The sequence below is a fragment of the Coregonus lavaretus genome, assembly GCF_964263955.1.
Source record: "Coregonus lavaretus genome assembly, chromosome: 14".
Lineage (NCBI taxonomy): Eukaryota > Metazoa > Chordata > Actinopteri > Salmoniformes > Salmonidae > Coregonus > Coregonus lavaretus.
Window position 1 is genome coordinate 37,544,463 of NC_140001.1, and position 23,918 is coordinate 37,568,380.

Sequence of the window (23,918 nt, forward strand, 5' to 3'; positions counted from 1 at the left end):
GCCCTCATGCTGCTTGCTCTACTGTCTGGCAGGTTGTATTGTGCTTTTTGGCCGCAAAGCATCCTGCATGTTTTCAGCCATGTGATGGGGAGGAAGAGGAGGGAGAGAAGAGGTGGGGGCTGATATGAAGCGAGGGAAAGGGGGGGGGGGGGGGGGTATGGAGAGAAAGAGTGGAAGAAGAGTGGGCCGGGGAAACGGAAAGACAATGACAGGGGGGAGATGTGTTTAAACAACAAAAATAGAAAGAAGAGAGGATGAGGGAGGCGTATTAAAGAAAGAAAGATGAGAAAAGGATTGAAGAAAGGAGATGTAAACCAGAACTGCATGTTCTGTGAAAGCAGAGCAAATGCCTTCGCTTTTGTCTGTGGTGCTGTAATGTATAGGGAAGTAAACACACTCATGTATACAGTGGTGTCGTCAGGCATGAATAATGTAGTCAAGCCTATACATTAAGCTGCTGTGTCTGGGGACATATGCATACAGTGTGGTGCAATGTAAAGGCATTATACTGATGTGTGTGCGGCTGTGACGACAAAATGCATTAGGGGCCTTAATAGAGGACATGAGTAGGGTAACCTGACCAGGAAAAACTAGAGTTGTTCCTCATCAGGTAATCAGGAAGGAATCCTGGCCGTTAAACATGAAGAAAGAAAGGTAGTAGAGTTCAGCTCAATGAGGTAGTGCCTGAAGTGACTGTCTGAAGCCTCTTTCTCCTACCTGTGTCAAAAAGACAGTATTCTGTGTTCTGGCCCTGGGTGTGTTAGTGAAAAGCATGAGTGTAGCCCAGTTACTGGGTGTCTCATTGACACCAAACCGGGCTCTTTTATAATGTGTCAGAATAATTTGGGAAAGAAGGGCACAGAGTGTTCCTCCTCAGCCACTGAATCTCATCACTCAGATCTCCTAACTGAGAGGATGACCTCTTTCTGAGACACCCCATATATCTCCCTCTCCCCATCTTTTTCACCTTCCCTCTCTCCTCTCTGTCTTCCTCTCTCCCTCTCTGTCTCAAACAGTCCCTCTCTCTCTCTCGCCTTCTCCTCTCGACTCTGTTCTCTCTCCAATACAAATATTTCAAATTGAGTGAAATGACAAGATGACACAGCAAACATCAAAGTGGCCACTTAGCGTCTTAGTTTATTGTCCTCAATTGCTCTCTCTCTCTGGAGGTCAAATGGAAATCTCTAATTTAGCAGGCCTCCCAAGTCCCTGCTGGCTGCTTTCTCAGTTTCACTCTCTACACTGTGGTACTTAGGTGATTAAATTGATGTTTATCAGAGTCCGTAAGAATTATTGCTTTGTAATTGGATTAAACAACAACAACAACACCAGATGTAGTATGAAAAAAGTATGCACTCACTAACTGTAAGTCGCTCTGGATAAGAGCGTCTGCTAAATGACTAAAATGTAAAAAATGTAGGATATCACTGGGTAGTTAACGCCAAGTAAGCTTAATCAGTATTTTGACCACATGCAGACAGTCTCAGCCTATGGCACCCTATTCCCTACATAGTGCACTACTTTTGACCAGGGCCTCTATTGGGAACAGGGTGCCATTTGGGACGCAACCTTAGACCTACTTTGCATAACATGATGAGTTATGCTAAGTGTGACCACCGTAGCCACCCAGCCGTTGAGTGTGCAGCGTTAGTTTCTGACCCACTGTATCCTGCTTTCCATTCGGCTGTTCCGTCTGCCGTTGGTCCAACAGTGACACAGGCGTAATTACTCAGATCAATGAGGGCCAGGCAGCCGCCCCTGTTTCACTGCCTCCCTGTATCATTCCAGTCCAGGCTCGCTCTACAGGCTGTAATCAGTAATTACAGCAGCTAGATACCACAGATAGGCTACCTTCCCTCTGCACTGTAATCCTTGCCATACAGAGGGAGGGGGTGGGGGGGTGGGGTGGGGGGGGGGGGGGGGGGGGGGGGGGGGGTTGGAGTGAGAGAGCACCCACTCTATTATAATCTGGAAGCCCTAATCTGAAGTATTTGTCCTCCCTGGATATGTCTCTGTGTCACTCTGACTGCCTGAGAGCACAGCGAGAAAATTGAACACCGGTTGGGTGAAAAGGCTGGTGGCTTAATTAAGATACATTAGTACTGAGATGGCCTGAGATTCAGACAATAAATACTAGGTGTCAGGCAGACAATTACCTCTGTCAGAAGTGGCTGTAGGTTCAGCACTAGGGCAGTGTGTGATACCAAGGTTGCGTCCCAAATGGCACCCTACTCCCTATATAGTGCACTACTTTTGACCAGAGGGCTCTGGTCAAAAGTAGTGCACTATATAGGGAATAGGGTGCCAGTTTGGACGCACCCACCCCAACGCCAATGTACAATATCCTAATGGAATACACCAAGAGGCTGTTGAACCAGCTATTCCTCATATCAATGTCATGGTACCAGATGTGTTTCAGGCCTGTAATGTGGATGTAGAATAATTAGGAGAGAAGCCAAGATGTGCAGTAATAACCAGAAAGGGCGAATCGTGACTGTAATGGTGCTAACCTCCACTGTGCTCTCTCTGCTGTGTTCAGCAATACAGTCACTGGTCAGCACTGTTCTGCAAGTGGCCACACTACATTATGCCTGGTATGATAGCCATGAAATGACATTGTACAACAGATTAAACAGTTTCGTCAACACTTCAGGAGTTCTATTGAGTTGTATAGCCAACTGTTCTAGACTTAGGATTCCAACATTAGAAGGCTACATTGAATGTCATGATGTATTCTAGTTTCCTTACAAATCAAACATCTTTAAACATTTATGGCATGACAATTCATGTTGCATTTGGAATGTAAACATGAAAAAGTACTTGATAAATATATGTATACAAATCAAACCAGAATGATTTATATTTAATTATGCTGCAGTTGTCAACAGGCAGCAGATCAGTGGGCCCATCAGACGGTGCTTTCTCCCCCATGCACCCTAAACTCACACTGCACTGGGAGATATTAAACAGACAAATTCGGTCTCATGAGAAATACAGTGAGAGGATTCAGAATACAAAAAAACTATAAACTAAAATATATATATTTTGGGGGAGAAAGCTAACTTCAATCCACCTGCAATAATATTCCTCCTAATTCTACTAAAGACCCAGTGTAGCCAAGTATACACTTATTCCAATGTTACCAGGCCAAATGCATCAATATTTTGTTCCAGTGCATTTTCAGATACACAGATAAGTCCATTTACTTTGAGGGCATGGATAGACCTCTTGGCTGAAACCAGCCTCAGTCCGGTGTCTGCTTGGATGTACAACACTCCTAGATACCCCATTCTACTGATGAAACCTGATATTACAGCGACCGTCCAGTCTAGCCAAGCAAGATAAATAATAGAAAATACCAGAATATGTCTCAAAATCTGTCATAGAAAAAGTGGAAAACACAGCTCTTGGGCTTCAGTCCAATAATATGTGTCTTTGATAATGTGATCAGTTTGATTGATGGTGTGTGTTAGAGAGACAGAAAGACTAAAATGAGAAACAGAGGAGAGGAGAATGAGAGTGTGTAATACAGAAAGAGATTGTGTGTGTGTGTGTGTGTATGTGTGAGTGAGTGAGTGAGTGAGTGAGTGAGTGAGTGAGTGAGTGAGTGAGTGAGTGAGTGAGAAAGAGGTAGAAAGAGGGGGGATAGAGAGAGTGAGTCTGTGTATGACAGAGTGTAACAGAAAGAGATAAAAAGAGTGTGTGTGTGTATGTGGTTGAGTCTGTGTAAGTGGATGTAAAGGTCAGCATGTTTCACTCCTCTGTGATGTGTGAGAGGAGAGAGAGAGAAAGAGAGGAAAGAGCGAGATAGAAAGAGAGGAGAGAGAGAGAGAAAGCGAGAGTGTAATACATTTTCTGACACACCGTAGATGCCAGAGCCTGTTGGTTGGAAAGCTTAAAATGATGGAAACTTTTTAGAAATGTGTTGTTGCCTACGTGCTACATGCCATTTACAATCAAGGGTTTAGGATTCAATTTTGTGTGCAGTCGATTGGTGGCATTTCATATGCCTTTTCATTTCAGATCACACATTCACACATATAGGGTTCTTCGGTTTGTTCCCATAGGGGAACCCTTTTTGGTGCTAGGTAGAACCCTTTGCAGAGGGTTCTCCCTAGAGCCCTTTATGTAGGGTCCTTCATAGAACCCCCTGTATATGGTTCTATGGTTTATTGGTAGAACCCTCTATGAAGGGTTCTACCAATAACCATTTATCATCTAAAGGTTCTTCCTAGAACCCTCTATGAACGGTTCCACCAGCCTTATTAGCCTCTAAAATACAATTATTTATGACAATACATATTACATATATCCTAATGCCTTTCTTTGAGGGCCTAGTTATAACCATAACACAGTGGTATTAGGAAACTCCTGGTTTAGAGGCCACATCAGGCCTGCAAGTCACATTATGCTGGCTTGCAAAGTGATGTTTAATTCCTATTGGAATCTAGCTGGAGTTAGGATATCCAGCAAGTGTTATTTTTAATCACCCACAACCTGCAGTCAGAATGACTGCCAGGGTAGAGAAGACTGAATACTGAGACTACCACAATCATCTAAACTACTACTAACACATTTGATTTGTTTAGAAAGAAGATATTTAACTTTGTGTAGCATAAAATTAATCATGCAAAAACACAGATTTTAAAAACAATTCTGAAAATCACCCTGCAATAGAGCATGCTGGGAAATATGATACAGTGGGGAGAACAAGTATTTGATACACTGCCGATTTTGCAGGTTTTCCTACTTACAAAGCATGTAGAGGTCTGTAATTTTTATAATAGGTACACTTCAACTGTGAGAGACAGAATCTAAAACAAAAATCCAGAAAATCACATTGTATGATTTTTAAGTAATTAATTTGCATTTTATTGCATGACATAAGTATTTGATCACCTACCAACCAGTAAGAATTCCGGCTCTCACAGACCTTTAGTTATTCTTTAAGAAGCCCTCCTGTTCTCCACTCATTACCTGTATTAACTGCACCTGTTTGAACTCGTTACCTGTATAAAACACACCTGTCCACACACTCAATCAAACAGACTCCAACCTCTCCACAATGGCCAAGACCAGAGAGCTGTGTAAGGACATCAGGGATAAAATTGTAGACCTGCACAAGGCTGGGATGGGCTACAGGACAATAGACAAGCAGCTTGGTGAGAAGGCAACAACTGTTGGCGCAATTATTAGAAAATTGAAGAAGTTCAAGATGACGGTCAATCACCCTCGGTCTGGGGCGCCATGCAAGATCTCACCTCGTGGGGCATCAATGATCATGAGGAAGGTGAGGGATCAGCCCAGAACTACACGGCAGGACCTGGTCAATGACCTGAAGAGAGCTGGGACCACAGTCTCAAAGAAAACCATTAGTAACACACTACGCCGTCATGGATTAAAAGCCTGCAGCGCACGCAAGGTCCCCCTGCTCAAGCCAGCGCATGTCCAGGCCCGTCTGAAGTTTACCAATGACCATCTGGATGATCCAGAGGAGGAATGGGAGAAGGTCATGTGGTCTGATGAGACAAAAATAGAGCTTTTTGGTCTAAACTCCACTCGCCGTGTTTGGAGGAAGAAGAAGGATGAGCACAACCCCAAGAACACCATCCCAACCGTGAAGCATGGAGGTGGAAACATCATTCTTTGGGGATGCTTTTCTGCAAAGGGGACAGGACGACTGCACCGTATTGAGGGGAGGATGGATGGGGCCATGTATCGCGAGATCTTGGCCAACAACCTCCTTCCCTCAGTAAGTGCATTGAAGATGGGTCGTGGCTGGGTCTTCCAGCATGACAACGACCCGAAACACACAGCCAGGGCAACTAAGGAGTGGCTCTGTAAGAAGCATCTCAAGGTCCTGGAGTGGCCTAGCCAGTCTCCAGACCTGAACCCAATAGAAAATCTTTGGAGGGAGCTGAAAGTCCGTATTGCCCAGCAACAGCCCCGAAACCTGAAGGATCTGGAGAAGGTCTGTATGGAGGAGTGGGCCAAAATCCCTGCTGCAGTGTGTGCAAACCTGGTCAAGACCTACAGGAAACGTATGATCTCTGTAATTGCAAACAAAGGTTTCTGTACCAAATATTAAGTTCTGCTTTTCTGATGTATCAAATACTTATGTCATGCAATAAAATGCAAATTAATTACTTAAAAATCATACAATGTGATTTTCTGGATTTTTGTTTTAGATTCCGTCTCTCGCAGTTGAAGTGTACCTATGATAAAAATTACAGACCTCTACATGCTTTGTAAGTAGGAAAACCTGTAAAATCGGCAGTGTATCAAATACTTGTTCTCCCCACTGTATATGGTTCTATGTAGAACCCTTCTTGCCTTCCAAAGAATCATCAAAGAACCCTTTCTTCCAAAAACGGTTCTTAGGACGTTAAAGGTTCTAGGTAGAACCCTTTCCCTTACAAAGAACCCTTGTCTTCCAAAAGGGGTTCTTCAGATCAAAACGGTTATTGGTAGAAGCCTATCCCTGCGCAAATAGCCCTTTTGGAACCCTTTTTTCTAAGAGTGTAGATAATTGATCATTTGATCAAATATGTTAAAAACCATTACCCCCTCTTGGCTACTGGGCATTAAGAAGCTTGATAGTACAAAGGGTACTGCTTGAGGAACAATACAATAGCCTACAGTACATAAATGGGTGATTTTGCAACTATGGGCACTTTTGGTATTTTTTTTTTTTTTGTACATGTTTTTAGAAAAATAAATGTATTAACAGAAATACTTTTCTCATTTTGTCAGGAACCATAAACTGGTAATGCCTGTGACCATTTTATTTGACAATACATGGATTATACTACATTTCCCCAAAACACCTTCTGAACAACTCATTACCTTTGAATCATAAAACATTCGATTTTAGTTTAAAACTGATTGAAAAACACAATGGGTTTTTTGATTATTTGGTTTATCTGTCTATAGGATTTGGTACAACCACATTTATAAATAATTATTTTAATTCCTTAATCCATAAATATGGGCCATTGCTGGCTGTGCGTGTATACCTGCACGGAGGCTACCATCAACAATGTAATTAATATATTTATATATTTATAATTTTTACATTAGTTATATTGGGAACAAGTAAGTGCTTTACACTTGAAGTAGACAGACGTGTGATATTTAACGGTTACATTTATTTTTTCTTAAGAAATATGTGTACATTGTGGTGCATTAGTTGTTTAAAATAAGTGAGTGGAAATATATATTTACAATATCATTGATTGCTACAAAGACAGGAAAATATCATTTGATAAGAAGTGTTGAGCAGGGGTATACCCATTTTATACAAAATGTATACAAATAGTTGCTACTTTGTAATGGTAATAATCTGGAAATCGTCATTACCAACACATTTTGTGCTGTAATGACCGTGTTGGTAATGACAATATGCAAAATGTATGGATTTACCTGCCAGGCCATAAAGTTTACTTGGTTAATATGACCAGCTATCATTTGATACATTCCAACCATAACATAATGAAATGTTTTCTTTCAAATAGAGGACAATCTAAATGAGTTAGAGCCTTTGCTGTAATGACTCAGAATGTTCTCTGATCTTGACATATTCAAAGTGACTTTTCTTGAAGAGATATAATATAATACACTCTCCATGGCATATCCTTGTTCTCCACGGTCAGTTCCCAGTTCTTGTGTGACTTATGATAAAAACACTATAATTTATCATTTTGTTCAGTGTAATGGTAATGATGTAAAACTGTGGGACTTATGACACATTCAAAATCTATATAGCTTTCATTTATTTGACACCTTTTCTAACCAAGTCCTTTAAATATTCTAAAATGATCATTTTCATGTTGAAATACATAGCAGAAGATAAAAAGTCTGGGTGTGGGACAATTGCCTTCTCAATGCAAAACAGTGAAATCCAGAAATAAAATACTTTTGAAAATGATTAAAAAAACATATTTGAAAAATGAACAAAACGTTTAAGCTTATTTTAGTGTCAACTTATATGTGTAAAAGAAAAAACTTTTTTTCTTAACATAATTGCAAAATCGCCCAAATAAGGAGTATAGCATACAAATAAATATCTGAGTGGTTTTACTAACTCTTATTGCTCAAAGCATGATGCCAAAATCCATAACAGCTGTTCTGTTTCCAAAATAGCTGTTATAAATTCCCATGGCTGTCCAATGAATTGAAAAGATGCATTATCATTCTAGCTAGCCCAATAAAAATAAAATACATTCGAGGAATATAAATTATGGGCTGATATGATAGCAGATTTATCCATAAAATGAAATAAATAATTGCAAATACTTTTGCAAAGCAGATATTTGATCAAACAACCCCACAGGCTATCATTGATATATCATTGTAATATAGATTTAAGGTTTTAGTTAGTTTGGAATTACTGCTTGAACAATAAAGCCGAGTCGCTATTCACCCTTAAACGCGTTTCCAACAGTTATCAGCGCCGCAACATGCACCTGGTTACACCCTGCATCTGATCACTATACCTGCCAGCTACGGAGGAGCCCCCGGCCGGGCACTCACCTAACTTTTGCGGCCACAGAAGATATTGCATCGTTCCTTAAAGTCTTCCTTTTGGACACAGCAGTTCCCATGCTGAAGTGGAAACGACACAAGAAAAAAGCCAGATCATTACACTGATGGGCGATCAGATATGAAGGAAATAAAAGCTCGCCAAAAACACGGAGGTAAAGCGGAACCACGGCAACTGGGAAAACTCCCCCTTTTTCTTGAGTTGTAGAAAAAATAGAACCAGTTTTGTAATTTTATAGCCTACTCAATTACGTTCAATCTAAAAAGCTCTTGGTAACTATGGAAAGCTTGTAGTGTGTGACTGCGAGCGCAGCAACAGCACTGGTGACTCTGAGAGCAGAAAACATGCCAGGCTCGTATCGCTAGGTTTCCTGCATGCCCCTTGCGCTGAACTCCTATACCATGCACCCACTAGTGGTCAAAAGGCTTCCTCTAGTTAATACAACGACAAAGTCAAAATTGGCTATATCGTAAAAATTCCACAAAAATTGTTTTGCTTTTTTATCTTAATTTAGATTTGGGTTAGACATAAGGTTAGCAGTGTGGTTAAAATTAGGGTTAAGGTTAGGGTTAGGTTTAAAATCTGATTTTAAGAAGATAAATTGTAGAAATAGGCGGGGTTTATGACTTTGTGGCTGTGGTAACTAGTGACGACCCCGCTTCTTTTGAATCAATTAGTTTCTTAACATACAGTATTTTGAGGCCTGCCTTGTAAGAAGCAATATTTGTTGCTGTACCAATTTAACTCCTATGGTGTTATAGTGCCCCATCAATTAAAAATGTATAGGGGAGAGATTGGAGTGATAGCAAGTCTTGAACATTAAATGGTTGAGCATTTTGCCATGTCCTTTTGGTCTGTTTTGCCCTGTAGTCGCTGCTAGTTTGGAAGCCTTTGTTAAGGTCATTAGAAGTGCAAGCGATATAAAACAACTCATTTTCATTAATATGCTATAATGTGTAAACATTTACATAGAAGCCAACCTGCTTGCACCAATCCATTGTAATTACAGTATAATACTCTGAAATGCAAACCCAACCCTGCAATGAATTTCATTCATCCATTCATTCATTCCGGTTACGGTAGTATTTACTTTTTTACAGTAAAATACAGTCAATTTTACGGTATTGTACTGTGTGTCATTACACAGTACGTGCTTTGATACCATATTTACATTACAGTAGGTGTACTGTAATGTGAAGTACTGAATTTTACTTGCCACTGAGCTGCCTGTATGCTACTGTCAAATTCATGGTAACCCCTTTACAGTGTACCAGTAAACTGTGGGTAGGCTACTAGCAAAACATTTATTTGTAAAGATGAAGTAAGTCAGCCCTTGTCTCAAAGCAAAGCCTGAATCACCCATCTTGGTCAGCTTGTCATCATCATCAACACATTATATACCGAGGTGACATCATTGACCAAGCATACCATCCATCTGATCAAATTCTATTGACAGATGTGGTTTAGTGCTGTGGACAACATCCCAAGCGCCAACAGCTATTTCAGTACCATGGACAACTCCTACTCCTCTCGCCACAAAAACAGCTCTTTCAGCACCACGGACAGCGTCTATGACAGAAACGCAGACCGTGTCAACTGCAGTGCAATCCATTTACAATCTTTTCACCCCAAACAATACGAAGTTGAGATTCTCAATAAGAATCCAGAACTTTTGTCATGGTCTGTGTCCCAAATGGCACCTTAGGGGCCCTGGTCAAAAGTAGTCCACTATAAAGGGGCCCTGGTCAGTGTAGGGAATATAGGGAATAGGGTGCCATTTGGCACGCAGCCCAGAACCTTTGTTAGGATGGATGTCCAGAGTCTTCGACACATTAGCAGCAGGGGTACAGCTGACTGACTCAGACAGGACCTGAATGGCTGCTATAGGGTAAAGTTCACACCAGATAACATTCTTGCCTGACTGTGTCTCTTTTGACACATTGTGTCCCAAATGGCACCCTATTCCCAATATAGTGCACTACTTTTGACTAGGGCTCATAGGGATCTGGTCAATAGTAGTGCACTATATAGGGAATAGGGTGCCATTTGGGGCACACATTAGGAAGACATCGTAGGTAGGCCAAAGAGGTGTTGGGTAAAAAGAGTTGAACTGAAAGAGATAGGAGGACCTGGATAAAGGGTTATAATTGGTTTGATATGGACAAATATGAAGACATTTTGGAGAAAAAGATAAGTGTTCTTCAGTGTGCCTTCAGTGTATCCTTTGAGACAATGGGATTGGTACATAGCGTTATTGCTTCAGTTCAGAGCTTCAGTTCACTTGCCACACATGACTCCAATAGAGTCCCCTGGCAAAAAGCTGCAGCATCTATACATACAGTATACAGCATTGTAAGCATGGAGCAGACTATTCTCCACCACCATCTGAGCAACGTAAAAAAAGATGGCTGAATCCCAAATGGCACCCTATTCCCTATATAGTGTACTACTTCTGACCAGGGCCCATAGGGTAAGTAATGCACTAGGGGATAGGGTGCCATTTGGGATGCAGCCTTTATCTTTGGATCCACAGGACTGAATGACTTCCCACCTGCTTCATTATCTCGGACAGAGACCAAGGGATGTGGAGATGGGTAGAGAAGCAGGGGAAGTATGGTTCAGTTACACACTCTGAAGGAGGTTGACGCTGAAACGTCTGTGTGATTTGTTTCCCATTAAGTTTTGTCAATGTTTTTTCACAGTTCCATGTGGAGATGCTAGAGAACAAAAAAAATGCTTAGAGCACTAGCGAGTTCTCTTCAGATTTGCAGCCAAAATATGAGTAGTTAAGACAGTGGCCTGTGGGTGTGTCTGTGAGTGCAATGGGCAGATAGTGGGAGAGTTTCAGACCCCAAAATTAGCCAGGGACAGAATTGGCTTTGTTGGAGAGGTTTAGGTATTTTTGAGAGTTATTAGACCTTTATAAATTATCAAAATGGTTGCTAGATCATCAGAGAGAAGAGACCCCTCTATTGCTTTAGTAAAAGGTGCCTTGGTAAGCATGGTGGGTACATGTCTGTCTGCCCAGACCTACAGGCAGTGGCGTCACCAGACCCGGGCTTTCAGGGCTTTAGCCACAAATGATTTTAGCTCAGCCTCAAGTCTTTTGTGCTGCTGGGATGGTGTAAAACAAACTAGGCTACACTGCATTACACACTGCAATGAATACTCCAATCATGAGCCCCGACCTGCCTTTTTAGTGCTGCCTAAAACCAGTATTTCTGTGTACAGTGGCACTTTAGGAGGCAGAGTCAAAGTGGTTTTCCAAAGTCATTTTTGATTCCTCCAGAGAAATTCTATTTTGGCGTGCGCAGGCGACTGTTCTTTCTCAGAGGGAGAGCGCGCAAAGATGAGAAGGAGAACCGGAGGTATTCTTTGTTAGCTTGCTACTAGTATAGCTAATTTTGATTTTAAAAACGATATGTTTTGTTAGCCCATGATAAGCCAGATTTGAGTAACTTACATGTTGACTCAAAAGCTGCACTGACATATAACGTTAAGCTAGCTAGCTAGCTAACTAGGGACTACCCAGCAAATTTTATGAGCACGGTTTTGACAGTAATTAATTAGCTATCTGGACACTGAATCCAACTGCTCTCCAAATATGAGAGTTGAATGTTCATCAGGCTTAAGATTGAGTGAACTGCTATTATTTTAAGGAACAGAAATGATCCCAGATTTGACCTTTACTTCAGGTAAACATATTATTTGCCTGTTGTTCATATTGCTTCTGTGTGTGTGTGTGTGTGTGTGTGTGTGTGTGTGTGTGTGTGTGTGTGTGTGTGTGTGTGTGTGTGTGTGTGTGTGTGTGTGTGTGTGTGTGTGTGTGTGTGTGTGTGTTAGAATACTCCATATTGCTACGGCACTGATATTATTCTGTCTCTGTAATAATATAGGGGATCCAGGAAAGCAGAACTTCAGACAGCAAGGAAGAGAGGGGAGTGAGAGAGTGGAGCAGACAGGACAGAGAGAGGAGAACACAGGAAAACATAGGGAGAGAGATGGGAGGCACACACAAGACAGACAGAGTGTTCAGGAGAACAGAGGGAGAGAGAACACAGAACCGGTCAGACAGCAAGGACCAAAGCAGCAAGGGCCAGATGATTTGGGTATTAAGCAAACAGGTCCAAGTCAAGTTAAACTTGCCTACTATCCCCAGCAGCAATTTGGATAGCAGAAAAGAGCTTTCAAATCAAGCTGGTTGCACATTTTTCATTGGCTGGAATATTCTGTTAGCACAAATGCTGCGTTTTGCTTTGCATGTCGCCAATTTCGGGAAGGAAAGAGAGATTGTTTGATAACCACCAGATGCCAAAATTGGAAGAGAGCTCTGGACACTTCCCGTGAACACAAGGGCAAATCCTTGAACGGCTGGCAGTCTGTGTTAGGTATGTGACTCCAGAGGGTGTTCAAGCGTTTTTTTAGCATTAACTCTTAACATCAAATGATATTCCAAACCTAAAATGTTTATGAAAACATTGCAACAAAATAATGATAAAAAAATAACTTTTCCAACAATTTCTCTGCATGTAAAATTATAATCTAGGTATGCACTTGTAATTTGTACTTGCTAATATAGTTTTATAAATATTATTGCAACAGTAGCTACGCAATTACCTAACACAATATTCCATGGGCTTACTGACCACAATTCATTGAATAAATGTTAAGTAGTGTTGATTATTTGTTGTCAGGAGACCACAGTGCATGGAAGAAAACAGTGAGATATGCAACATAGCGTTATGTTTCTGCTACATTTTCACTGCTAGCGTGCTAGGCCAAGAGTGCGGGGCTCTTCATTTCGATCATGCAGGTATCTGTAATTCCATCCCACAGAATACAGTACCATACTGTATTTATGGAGTGCCAAAAACCATTTTTGACCACTAGTGAATGCATGGTATTGTTGTTTCTTGTTCATTAACATATTGTTGCCTGTTCAAATGCACTTAAATCTTTTGTCTTACCCATTCACCGTCTGAATGGCACACATACATAATCCATGTCTCAATTGTCTCAAGGCTTAAAAAAACTTTGTTAACCTGTCTCCTTCCCTTCATCTACACTGATTGAAGTGGATTGAACAAGTGACATCAATAAGGGATCATAGCTTTCACCTTGATTCACCTGGTCAGTCTATGTCATGGAAGGATCAGGTGTTCTTAATGTTTTGTATACTCAGTGTATAGTGAAAACAATAGTGGTCCTAAAACAGAACCTTGAGGAACACCGAAACGTACCATTTATTTTTCAGAGGACAAACCATCCACAGAGACGAACTGATATCTTTCCCACAGAAAATATGTAAACCAGGCAAAAACCTGTCCGCGTAGACCAATTACGGTTTCCATTCTTTCCAAAAGAATGTGGTGATCGATGGTGTTGAAAGCGGCACTATGGTCTAGGAGCACGAGGACAGAAGCAGAGCCTTGGTCTAACATCATTCAAAGATACAGGGGGGGGAAATAGTGTCTCCATTGATCCGAGGTCCTGGCAGTTCTGTGCAGACTCAGGACAACTGAGTTTTGTTGAAATACGCATATTCAACAAGTCCGTAATTTGCTTTCTAATGATCATGATCTTTTCGTCGAAGAAGTACATGAATTCATCACTGCTGAAGTGAAGGCCATCCTCACTTGAGGAATGCTGCTTTTTAGTTAGCTTTCAAAAATATATTGTTTTTATTCTCCTCAATCAGGTTGGAAAAGTAGGCTGATCAAGCAGCTGTGAGGGCTTTTCGATATTGCACAGTACTGTCTTTCCAGCAGTGCGACTGCATCTAGGGTATTACGCAAGGTTACATTTAGATCCTCGGTTAAGTGGTTAACTGATGTTTGTACTCCGGCGTCCTTGGGTAGGTGGAGGGCGTCTGGAAGGGCATCTAGGAATCTTTGGTTTGGGGTCTGAGCAAATTATTTGTTGCGATTGAAAACATAATAAGAATAGTCCAGGATTATGAGGAAAAAGATTTAGATCCACAATATCTACTCCACAGGACAAAACTAGATCTAGGGTATGATTGTGGCAATGCGTAGGTCCCGAGACATGTTGGACAAAACCCACTGAGTCGATGATGGCTCTGAAAGCCTTTTGGAGTGGGTCTGTGGACTTCTCCATGTGAATATTGAAGTCACCAAAACATTTTATATTATCTGCCATGACTATAATGTCTGACCTAGATCGAGGCACAGACACGGTCTCAATGGGGAAAGCTGAGCTGACTACACTTACTGTGCTAGTGGCAGACTCCACAAAGCTGGCAGGCTGGCTAACAGCCTGCTGCCTGGTCTGCACCCTATCTCATTGTAGAGCTAGAGGAGTTAGAGCCCTGTCGATGTTGATAGATAAGATGAGCGCACCCCTCCAGCTTGGATGGAGTTCGTCACTCCTCAGCAGGCCAGGCTTGGTCCTGTTTGTGGGTAAATCCCAGAAAGAGGGCCAGTTATCTACAAATGTTATCTTTTGGGAGGGGCAGAAAACAGCGATTGAGTTGTTGCGAGTCTGCTGTAGAACTCATTACTCCCCCTAACTGGGAGGGGGCCAGAGACAATTACTCGATGCCAACGCATCTTTCTAGCTAAGTTACACGCGGAAGTTATGTTGCGCATGGTGACCTCTAACTGTTTCATTCTAATATTATTGGTGCCGGTTTTCAGGGGAAATAAAAGTCTATGACATGACTTCCGCTTTTGGACGTTAACAAGGTGACACTCCGTCTTAACTCCTCCTCCACATTTACTGGATTGGTTCAACAGTGCAGAAGAGAACCTCCCCCAACAGTTATTTTTTCTCATCAGAACAAGAAAGAAGAAACACCACTCAGGCGTTTCTTTTATGCCTGCTACGTTAGGTTACTCCAGCAGAAACACTACACTATGCTAGCACAGAGATAGGGTTGGCAAATTATGGTAATTTCCCCACATTTTCCTAGTTTTCCAGAAATTCCAGTTGTAATATTCCCAGAATGAGAAGGGAATAATTAGGAACTCTGGAATCCTCCAACCAGGATTTTTGGAAAACCTGGGAATTTTGCGAGTTACTGGAATTTTGCAACCCTACACAAAGAAGAAGGCTGAGTTGAGAAGTGAATAAGTGAAGACAGAGGGATGTGTCATAAAGTTAGGAGCAGCTCTCAGCACAAGTGCTCTGTCCCTCCCAGGCAGGCCCGGCTCCAGGATGACATGCCTGAGGGGGTATTTTAAATCCATGGTGGGGCACAACTATTATTGCGTTAGAGCCCTAATAGAACAAGGTAGATTGGTCCTACTACTATTCAAATGTACAAACATTTATCTGAAATGTAGCGTACACATCAACAACCGTAGTTTTATAGAATAACACAAGAAAGCTCCCCACTAACAACATACAACATCTGAAATGCAGCTGTAGCTGCAGTAACCCTACACATAATTTGCGCCTAACAACACAAACAGATCAGCTTGACAGAATGAGCACCACTAGGCTATCAAATATTCTTACAGGCTTGATAGCTTCAACTTCAATAATTACAACTATAGGCTACATTGCTATTAATGATGACAGAGTGAATGTTTACTTCTTTTAGTAAGCTACATACGGGATTGGTCCTACTACTGCGACACACAGTACAATGCAGCCATATACACAACAACTGTCATTTTGCACACAAGAAAGCATGTGATGTTGAAGAGAAGGCCCACGAAGACTGATAGCCCAAGATGCGCTCATTAAAACAACACACACCACACACCGTAACCATCGAATCAGGACTATGGACAGAAGGCTACCGCCAGTCATCGCGATGAAAGGATAACGTTAGATGCCTGCCAATTTCAGCACCACCGGAGTAGACAGCCAGGACAACAGGAGCACTGTGCCAGGGCTCACCTCAGAGCACAACCAATTAGGCTTCATTGGTCATTGTCCCTATACGGTGGCACCTTAATTGGGGAGGACGGGCTCGTGGTAATGGCTGGATTGGAATCAGTGCAATGGTATCGAATACATCAAACACATGGTTTCCGTGTGTGATGCCATTCCATTCGCTCCGTTCCAGCCATTATTATGAGCCGTCCTCCCCTCAGCAGTCTCCACTGCCCTATGCCCATCAAATAACACAAAGTTGTATATCTATCAATAGCAATTAGACACGCAAAAGCAAGTAGCCTAATGACATGAAGAATCGTAGATAAATCTAAAAGATGCATTGAAGTAAAAAGCAAAGGCCTAAACTATACAAAACATTAGGAACACCTGCTCTTTCCATGACATAGACTGACCAGGTGAAAGCTATTATCCCTTATTGATGTCACCTGTTAAATCCACTGCAATCAGTGTAGATGAAGGGGAGGAGACAGGTTAAAGAAGGTTTTTCAATCCTTGAGACATGGACTGTGTATGTGTGCTATTCAGAGGGTGAATGGCCAAGACCTTTTCAGTGGCGATTTTAGCATGTAAATGTTGGTGGGGCAAAACAATATATATATTATTATATATATATATATATAATGCATGCCAGCAAAGCCACCACACAACACAACACTAAATAATACATTAATTGGACTATAACGGTGACAAACGGTGTCCACAAACTATTAGGGCTTACAGTACATAACGCTGTCCCAACAGCAGAGTCCCAACAGCAGTCTCAACACCTTACCACTGTTACACCTGGCTTTCAGAGAAGCCTTATCTGGCAGCGGAAAAGTTAATTCAGCCTCATTTACTGCCTTTTAAAAAAACATGTCTGATATGGCTGACTTGCTTAAACACATGTGGTTTCTACTGACAATTGAGATGTACAAACTATGGCATAAGGGGACGACGAGCGGATAAGAGGCAATCCGTCATTTCGATTAAGACATTAATGAGCAAGCTAGGACGGACGTAGTCAATATAACGATTTGTTCAGCACTTTTGAAATGTACAGCGACAGAATTCAGAACATGGGCCGTTCTTACAGTATTCTCTCTGTACACCAAGTCAGAACCGTAGGGTAAATAAAGGGGGCATATAAGCAGTGAATGAAAGCTTTTACAATATTTGATTATGACATTTCTCTAAAACAGGCTATAAGCTACATGTGCACCACCAAGTCAGAACAGTAGGCTAAATTATGAGGGGAAAAAGGGAACAAATTATTAGGGTGAGGCACATGGGCTACTAATAGCTTGCTATACAACATACACTTAGTATACATTTCTTAGCCACAGTATACATATCTCCCTGGCATATTACATCATTTATGCAGCAGAATACAATACATTTTTGGACTCACCTCGTTGTGCTGTACTCACTTGAACAGGTGGCGCGGCGGTCCTTCGTGGGCAAATTTTGTCATCAAACTTTGTCATCAAAGTCTGGCATTCTCTGGATTTATTGTGCTTTCAAGACAACTGGGAACTCTGAAAAAAACATGGTCGAATGATGACGTTAGTGATCTTCAGGTCACTCTAGAAAGAGGACAGAGTTCCCAACTTGGAATTCCGAGTTGGATGATCGTTCAAAACTTATTTTCCAAGCCGGAACTCATTTTTGCCTGAGTTCCCAGTTGTCTTGAACTCACTGAAGTCTGAGATTTCCCAGTTCCAAGTTTCCAGTTGTTTTGAAAGCAGCAGAAGTCATGCTGGATTGACAGCATGGCCAATGTTGAATATTTATCATTTTAAGCTTGGAAAAGAGACCCTTAAACCCAGACTTGGACCACACTTCCACTCCACTGAATAGCAGGCTAGTGATTGCTTTGCAATGCTTGCAGTTAGCCACTCATTCCTTCCAAACCGCTCATTGTTGAATTTGCGATTTCCAACTTGTTGTGTAATGTTTATGTCCAATGGCCGATACATTTTATCTATAATTTCTCTTCATATGACAAGGATTGAAAAGGATTTGCCAGTAGATTGTCGACTTGATTCATGATGATGACTGCTAGCTTGCTAGCTAAGATTTTGAAAGTATGATGTTGACATGATCAGTCCAATCAAAGCTACTGGACATATAACATGATTTGACATCATTTAATCTGTGGCCAATTCTTGGATGTGCACTTCTAATGTAACTCTATGGTAGCACCCAAGGGGCTTGAATTTTCGAGCTCTCCCCGTAGATTCTGCGGTGACATAGTATCCCCATGAGTGACAGAACACTAAGCCAATCACGGCACAACTAGAGAATATTACCAACTCCTACGCTCCGTATTTTCGGCTGGCTGCCCCACCACCACAGAAAGCACTGAGCTAGGCTGAAACACCTGCATTTTGGAGCTGCCTTACCCAAGAAAGCAAAAAAGAGACCATGCTTGTATGCGGCTTTATTAACTCAAATATTTATTTTTTACTTGTTTGCAAACTGATATGTGACACGTATTAATGCCAAAATAACATGCAAAACAGGCAAAAATATGGTTTTATTTCTTCGTTTTTTTAGCTAAACAGGTGGGGCTGCCGGTTCGCCACTGGACATTTTAGCATACACTCTTATCCAGAGCATTTAAGGTTAAGTGCTTTGCTCAAGGGCTCATCAACATATTTTTCACCTAGTCATCTCAGGGATTCGAACCAGCAACCTTTCAGTTACTGGCCCAATGCTCATAGCTGCTAGGCTACCTGCCTCTCAGACAAGAGATTTGTGCCTTTGAACAGGATATGGTAGTATGTGCCAGGCGCACTGATTTAAGTGTGTCAAGAACTGCAACGCTGCTGGGTTTTTCATACTCAACAGTTTCCCGTGTGTATCAAGAATGGTCCACGACCCAAAGGACATCCAGCCAACTTGACACAACTGTGGGACGCATTGGAGTCAACATAGGCCAGCATCCCTGTGGAACGCTTTCGATACCTTGTAGTCCATGCCCCGACGAATTGAGGCTGATTTGAGGGGAAAAGGGGGTGAAACTCAATATTAGGAAGGTGTTCCTAATGTTTTGTACACTAAGTATACATTACATAAAAAAATTAGCCAAACAACCGGTAGGCTTACATGAGAAAAAAACAATGAATAAATCATTCTGGCACGGCATCCATGGCCATAAAAGCTTGTAGCTTACCATTTAAACGAGTTGCAGGCTTCTCGATGCTGTTTTGAACCTCATGAGAAGTATCTGATTCCATTCTCCTTCCTGGTGAAATATACTTGTCAGGTCTATCTCAAATGCCAGCTGGACAAGCTGGACTTTTTGTTGATGTAATATGCTCTGTGTTCAGAGTCAGTGTTCACTGAATATGTTATTCAGGGTAGAGAACGAATTTTCGCACATTGCTGTAGATGCCCCCAAAATGTTAATCATGTTTCAGTGCCAACAGCACAGTCGGCATTGCTTACAAAGGCCCGCTGTAGTGAAGAGCACTGAGTGGGATCCATTTGTTCTTGCTGGCTGTGGTGGCAATTTCACTTTGCAAGAATGTGTGAGCCACATAAAACTTCATATCAACTAAAATGTTCTCCAATCAGTAGTATAGATACAATTGAAGTCGGAAGTTTACATACACTTAGGTTGGAGTCATTAAAACTTGTTTTTCAACCACTCCACAAATTTCTTGTTAACAAACTAAAGTTTTGGCAAGTCGGTTAGGACATCTACTTTGTGCATGACACAAGTAATTTTTCCAACAATTGTTTACAGACAGATTATTTAACTTACAATTCACTGTATCACAATTTCAGTGGGTCAGAAGTTTACATACAGTTGACTGTGCCTTTAAACAGCTTGGAAAATTCCAGAAAATTATGGCATGGCTTTAGAAGCTTCTGGTAGGCTAATTGACATAATTTGAGTCAATTGGAGTTGTACCTGTGGATGTATTTCAAGACCTTCAAACTCAATGCCTCTTTGCTTGACATCATGGGAAAATCAAAAGAAATCAGGCAAGACCTCAGAAAAACATTGTAGACCTCCACAAGTCTGGTTCATCCTTGGGAGCAATTTCCAAACGCCTGAAGATACCACGTTCATCTGTACAAACAATAGTACGCAAGTATAAACACCACGGGATCATGCAGCCGTCATACCACTCAGGAAGGAAACGCGTTCTGTCTCCTAGAGATGAACGTACTTTGGTGTGAAAAGTGCAAATAAATCCCAGAACAACAGCAAAGGACCTTGTGAAGATGCTGGAGGAAACAGGTACCAAAGTATCTATATCCACAGCAAAACGAGTCCTATATCGACATAACCTGAAAGGCCGCTCAGCAAGGAAGAAGCCACTGCTCCAAAACCGCCATAAAAAAGCCAGACTACGGTTTGCAACTGCACATGGGGACAAAGATCGTACTTTTTGGAGAAATGTCCTCTGGTCTGATGAAACAAAATTAGAACTGTTTGGCCATAATGACCATCGTTATGTTTGAAGGAAAAAGGGGGACGCTTGCAAGCCGAAGAACACCATCCCAACCGTGAAGCACGGGGGTGGCAGCATCATGCTGTGGGGGTGCTTTGCTGCAGGAGGGACTGGTGCACTTCACAAAATAGATGGCATCATGAGGAAGGAAAATTATGTGGATATATTGAAGCAACATCTCAAGACATCAGTCAGGAAGTTAAAGCTTGGTCGCAAATGGGTCTTCCAAATGGACAATGACTCCAAGCATACTTCCAAAGTTGTGGCAAAATTACTTAAGCACAACAAAGTCAAGGTATTGGAGTGGCCATCACAAAGCCCTGACCACAATCCTATAGAACATTTGTGGGAAGAACTGAAGCTTGTTAACAAGAAATTTGTGGAGTGGTTGAAAAACGAGTTTTAATGACTCCAACCTAAGTGTATGTAAACTTCCGACTTCAACTGTATGTACAGTGAGGGAAAAAATTATTTGATCCCCTGCTGATTTTGTATGTTTGCCCACTGACAAAGAAATGATCAGTCTATAATTTGGTAGGTTTATTTGAACAGTGAGAGACAGAATAACAACAAAAAAATCCAGAAAAACGCATGTCAAAAATGTTATAAATTGATTTGCATTTTAATGAGGGAAATAAGTATTTGACCCCCTCTCAATCAGAAAGATTTCTTGCTCCCAGGTGTCTTTTACACAGGTAACGAGCTGAGATTAGGAGCACACTCTTAAAGGGAGTGCTCCTAATCTCAGCTCGTTACCTGTATAAAAGACAACTGTCCACAGAAACAATCAATCAATCAGATTCCAAACTCTCCACCATGGCCAAGACCAAAGAGCTCTCCAAGGATGTCAGGGACAAGATTGTAGACCTACAAAAGACTGGAATGGGCTACAAGACCATCGCCAAGCAGCTTGGTGAGAAGGTGACAACAGTTGGTGCGATTATTCGCAAATGGAAGAAACACAAAAGAACTGTCAATCTCCCTCGGCCTGGGGCTCCATGCAAGATCTCACCTCGTGGAGTTGCAATGATCATGAGAACGGTGAGGAATCAGCCCAGAACTACACGGGAGGATCTTGTCAATTGGTAACACACTACGCCGTGAAGGACTGAAATCCTGCAGCGCCCACAAGGTCCCCCTGCTCAAGAAAGCACATATACAGGGCCATCTGAAGTTTGCCAATGAACATCTGAATGATTCAGAGGAGAACTGGGTGAAAGTGTTGTGGTCAGATGAGACCAAAATGGAGCTCTTTGGCATCAACTCAACTCGCCGTGTTTGGAGGAGGAGGAATGCTGCCTATGACCCCAAGAACACCATCCCCACTGTCAAACATGGAGGTGGAAACATTATGATTTGGGGGTGTTTTTCTGCTAAGGGGACAGGACAACTTCACCGCATCAAAGGGACGATGGACGGGGCCATGTACCATCAAATCTTGGGTGAGAACCTCCTTCCCTCAGCCAGGGCATTGAAAATGGGTCGTGGATGGGTATTCCAGCATGACAATGACCCAAAACACACGGCCAAGGCAACAAAGGAGTGGCTCAAGAAGAAGCACATTAAGGTCCTGGAGTGGCCTAGCCAGTCTCCAGACCTTAATCCTATAGAAAATATGTGGAGGGAGCTGAAGGTTCGAGTTGCCAAACGTCAGCCTCGAAACCATAATGACTTGGAGAAGATCTGCAAAGAGGAGTGGAACAAAATCCCTCCTGAGATGTGTGCAAACCTGGTGGCCAACTACAAGAAACGTCTGACCTCTGTGATTGCCAACAAGGGTTTTGCCACCAAGTACTAAGTCATGTTTTGCAGAGGGGTCAAATACTTATTTCCCTCATTAAAATGCAAATCAATTAATAACATTTTTGACATGCGTTTTTCTGGATTTCTTTGTTGTTATTCTGTCTCTCACGGTTTAAATAAACCTACCATTAAAATTATAGACTGATCATGTCTTTGTCAGTGGGCAAATGTACAAAATCAGCAGGGGATCAAATACTTTTTTCCCTCACTGTAACTGTCCCATCTAATTAGGCTACAGGTAGTAAAATAAACATCTACTGTTTTTGGACAATCATACATTCAATTTATATCCATATTATTAATATAAAATCTATTGATTGACATTACTACCCCATTCTCAGTCGTTTAAGCTAGCAAACTATTAGGCCACACAAAAATTGACTAAATCGTCCAGTCTACATCACAAAACAAACACTGGCTGCAGTATCTGTCTAAGCAACACATACCCACAGTTGAATTACACTCAGAAACCCAGATTCTCCTATGCCATTGACCCAATGCTATTGAAATGACAAAGAAATCCCGCAAATAGCACAATTACAATGGTTTGTCGTCTTAACATCTGATCCATAATGAAATTCCTTCACTTCATCACCTAAGCTCCGCAATGAGAGACAGTCATATAATGCTTAACTTTATCAAATCTCCAGTAATCGATTACACGCACATAAAATTCACCATATCGTCATATATTCACATCAACCAATCAATTCGCGTGTTTAATGATTCTCCATTGCCACACATCAGCTTCTTCAAACATACTCCCAGCAGAACCAAAAAACAGACTTTAGTTTTCCGGACACTACCCTGCCTGTCATGGGATCCTCCCAGAAAATACCGACTTTCTACTACTTTGTAAAACACCATTCCGCTCTCAATACCACTCCTTGATCTTCTATGACCTAAGTCTGTTATATATCGAAACTTATTATCCAAACTTATATCAAATTATCATACACATTTCTATAACTTATTATGCACACTTCAAATTAAAATTACTTTCTGCTCTTTGTTCATAAGATAGCCTATGTTGTTCCATTCAATTACTTAACGTCGTTAGCTGACCTTTTCTCCTTATTCATTATATTTCCAGGCCATCCTGCCCTCATTAAATCGCATTTCGTGTTGCCTACGGCGATATAGTCAATGATATATTATCGCGCTATCTGTAACTTATCCCTTTTAAAAATACCTTCTTGAGGATACTCATTATCTGTCCATGCTGATACATCACTGAGATGTGGTTGCACATTGTTTTG

General features: G+C 41.6%; 1 protein-coding gene across 1 annotated transcript in view; it reads right to left on the bottom strand.

Annotated features, from left to right (window-relative positions):
- nsmfb (NMDA receptor synaptonuclear signaling and neuronal migration factor b) overlaps positions 1 to 8,609 on the bottom strand; it is a gene marked incomplete at its 3' end in the record, with an annotated part of 32,636 nt that extends 24,027 nt beyond the window's left edge. The window contains exon 1 of the mRNA XM_084176308.1: positions 8,533 to 8,609. Coding sequence (XP_084032434.1) covers positions 8,533 to 8,603 — 71 coding nt within the window. The 5' untranslated portion in view covers positions 8,604 to 8,609. The remainder of the gene's footprint in view (positions 1 to 8,532) is intronic.
- Positions 8,610 to 23,918: the final 15,309 nt, after the last annotated feature.